The 2513-nt window shown below is 59.1% G+C and overlaps 1 gene segment (V, D, J or C); it reads right to left on the reverse strand.

The window, feature by feature from the left end:
• Positions 1-690: 690 nt before the first annotated feature.
• On the reverse strand, positions 691-1484 carry LOC132251645 (immunoglobulin lambda variable 2-23-like). The segment is given in 1 exon segment: positions 691-1484. A coding segment is annotated over 1 exon segment (402 nt).
• Positions 1485-2513: the final 1029 nt, after the last annotated feature.

Raw genomic sequence — 2513 nt, forward strand, 5'->3', positions numbered from 1 at the left:
GTTGGTGCCGGGAGGCGCCAGTGTGCGCCTCTGGAGAAGAGCGAGCTGTGGCCCCAAACAGTCAGATGCGGATTGGTTTCCAGGTATGGGAGCGTCTGGGAGCTCTTGGAAAGCGGCAGCGCTTCCCGGTAGCTGCAGGGAGTGCGGTCCGTGACACCTGCACGGCCCGCTCGGAGCCGCCCGTGTGGTCCCCGGTGCCTTTGCCCACGGCTTCCTTCCTCCACCAGTATCGGAGCTTCCGGCGCTCCCTGTGCACCGCTCTGCCCCGCATCATGGTGCGGGGTCCTCTCTTTCTCCTGCAATCCCTTGGCTTTCACCGCGGCAGAGAGGAGAGGAGAAGGGAGACTCAGCAGAGTTTCACCGGACAGTGTCCCTTGGCCACAGTCACGCGGCACTGACGCCACTTTGTCAGCCCGAGGAGTTTCCTTTGCTCCCGAGGAGTTTCCTGTGCCAATGAGGTGTTTGACTGTGAGAAAAAAGGCAGGCGTGACGCTGTTCTGTCTGAGCAGCCCGAGACTCCCGTTCCTCTGCGCTCCGAAGAAGGGAAGGGGGCAGCGAGGAGCTGAGGTGCACCCAGCCTCATGCAGCCGCACAGGGAGCTGAGGAGAAGTCGCTACGGTATTGTTTAAATTCAAGTTACGCTTTGTGTATTGCCTACAACTGGCTGCTCTGACAGCATCTTGTCCCCACACGCTGCTGTCACTGCCGTGCTCCCGTTTATTGTCGTCATCCCACCAGAAATGTGAGTTTAATGATTCCCCCTGGAAGTCTACACTTCTACATAATCCCAACATTGACCATGAGTGTAGATTACAGCCCTTCTCGTCCCTAAGAGTTCGAGGAAAAATACTGAAGAGGTTTCTGAGTTTAAGGCCCTGTCTTCGGTATTTTTCTGGGGAGACCTTTTAATGTAGCTGACGAAGGACTTCATTTGGGGCTGAAGGGTGATGTGTGGGACGATGAGAAAAAGGCGTTGCTCAGCTTCCAGAGACTTTATATCTTAAAGCCTTTCTTATGGCGATGCCTGTGGCTCTGATGCCTGTCACTTCTGCTGCTCTAAGGCGCCGAGGGTTTTTGTATAGGTCTCTTATGGCACTGTCACACGGTGCCAACTGCAGGGCGCAGTAATACACGGCGGTGTCTGCCCGGCCCAGGGCGGTGATGCTCAACACGGTCGTACTGCGGTCAGCATGAGAAGAGAAGCGATTCTTGGCGAAATCTGCGGTGTGAGTGTAAGAGCTGCTTGACCTGGCTCCTCTGTACAGGATGTACTGCGGGGCTCGGTTCGGATACTGCCGATACCAGTACAGGAAGACATACTGTTCGCTGGTGCTGTAGGAGCAGCGGAGGGTCACGGAGTCTCCTTCTACCCGGGACATCTCGGGATCCTGGGACTGGATCGAGTCGCACCGCACTGCGACTGTAACGAGACGGTACAACCTCGACACTCCCCTTCCAGTGCCGCCGGCCAGAGGTGCTTGGGGGCCCTGCTGGGTTAACGGGGCTCATGGAAAATGCTGATTCCAGAGGGGCCCAGGACGGAGGACCCAGGAGGAGGAGGAGGGGTTGGGAGCAGGGGGCAAGAGAAGGGGTTCAGGTTCAGGTTCGGGCTGGGAACAAGGTTGGGGAAGCGGTCGGAGCAGGGCCGCGCCATGTGAGCTCCGCCTTAATGTAGGGCTTCGGGTGTCGGCAAAGATTCACAGCTCAGTGTCGCCACTCGAGATCAGGGGAGGGTCCCAGGTACAAGGGACCGGGGTGTCTTAATTCCCCTGGGTCCCCTCGGAATAATCCCTTCTCCGTTACCTATGGTGCCCAACACCCAGACTCCGACTGTCAGGCCGATCTCCATGACGGTTCTGACAGGCACCGACTCTGCGCTCTGCGGGGAAGCTGAAAGAGAAATGGAAAAACGTGGGGCTCTGGCACAGGAGAGCCGCAGGAAGAGGCGGAGCCTGGAAGCCCAGCCCAGCCCCCGGGACAGCTGTGAGGCGGGGCGGGGCGGGGTGAGGGGGGAGGCGGGGCGGAGGGAAGCAGGGGCCGGGTGCGGTCAAGGCTCTGCTATTCCGGGCTCCTGCGGTCAAGTCCCCGCTCTGCCCCCGCGCCACGCGGAGAGCTCGGGCGCGGCGCTGAGCCTCTCGGAGCGTTTCGGCGCCTCCCTGTGTAGTGCCAGGACCGTGTTGCTCTGCGTGCTGGGGGACCTGAGTGCGGCTCGGGGCCTCGGGAGGGCTCTGATACTTTGGTGAAAAGGGGAATCCGCGAGCGCTGATCTGACAGAAAGGGCCTCGGGGTTGGCAATTTATGAACGAGGTTAGGGACGCTGGGAAACACTGATCTTGCTGTGAGTGGAGCTAAGCTTTTTTCCTAAGAGGAAACAGAACGGGTGTTCCTCATTCTGCTCAGGGAGGGTCAGGAGGGAGAGGCACATTTCCTGCTATATCGCCTCTTGGCCTCTTGTGGGCTCAGATAAAGTGCAATACCTTTTCTGTGCCGCACTGGTCTGTTCCCAAGGCCGA

This window comes from Alligator mississippiensis, chromosome 7, assembly GCF_030867095.1.
Source record: "Alligator mississippiensis isolate rAllMis1 chromosome 7, rAllMis1, whole genome shotgun sequence".
NCBI classification, from domain to species: Eukaryota; Metazoa; Chordata; order Crocodylia; family Alligatoridae; genus Alligator; species Alligator mississippiensis.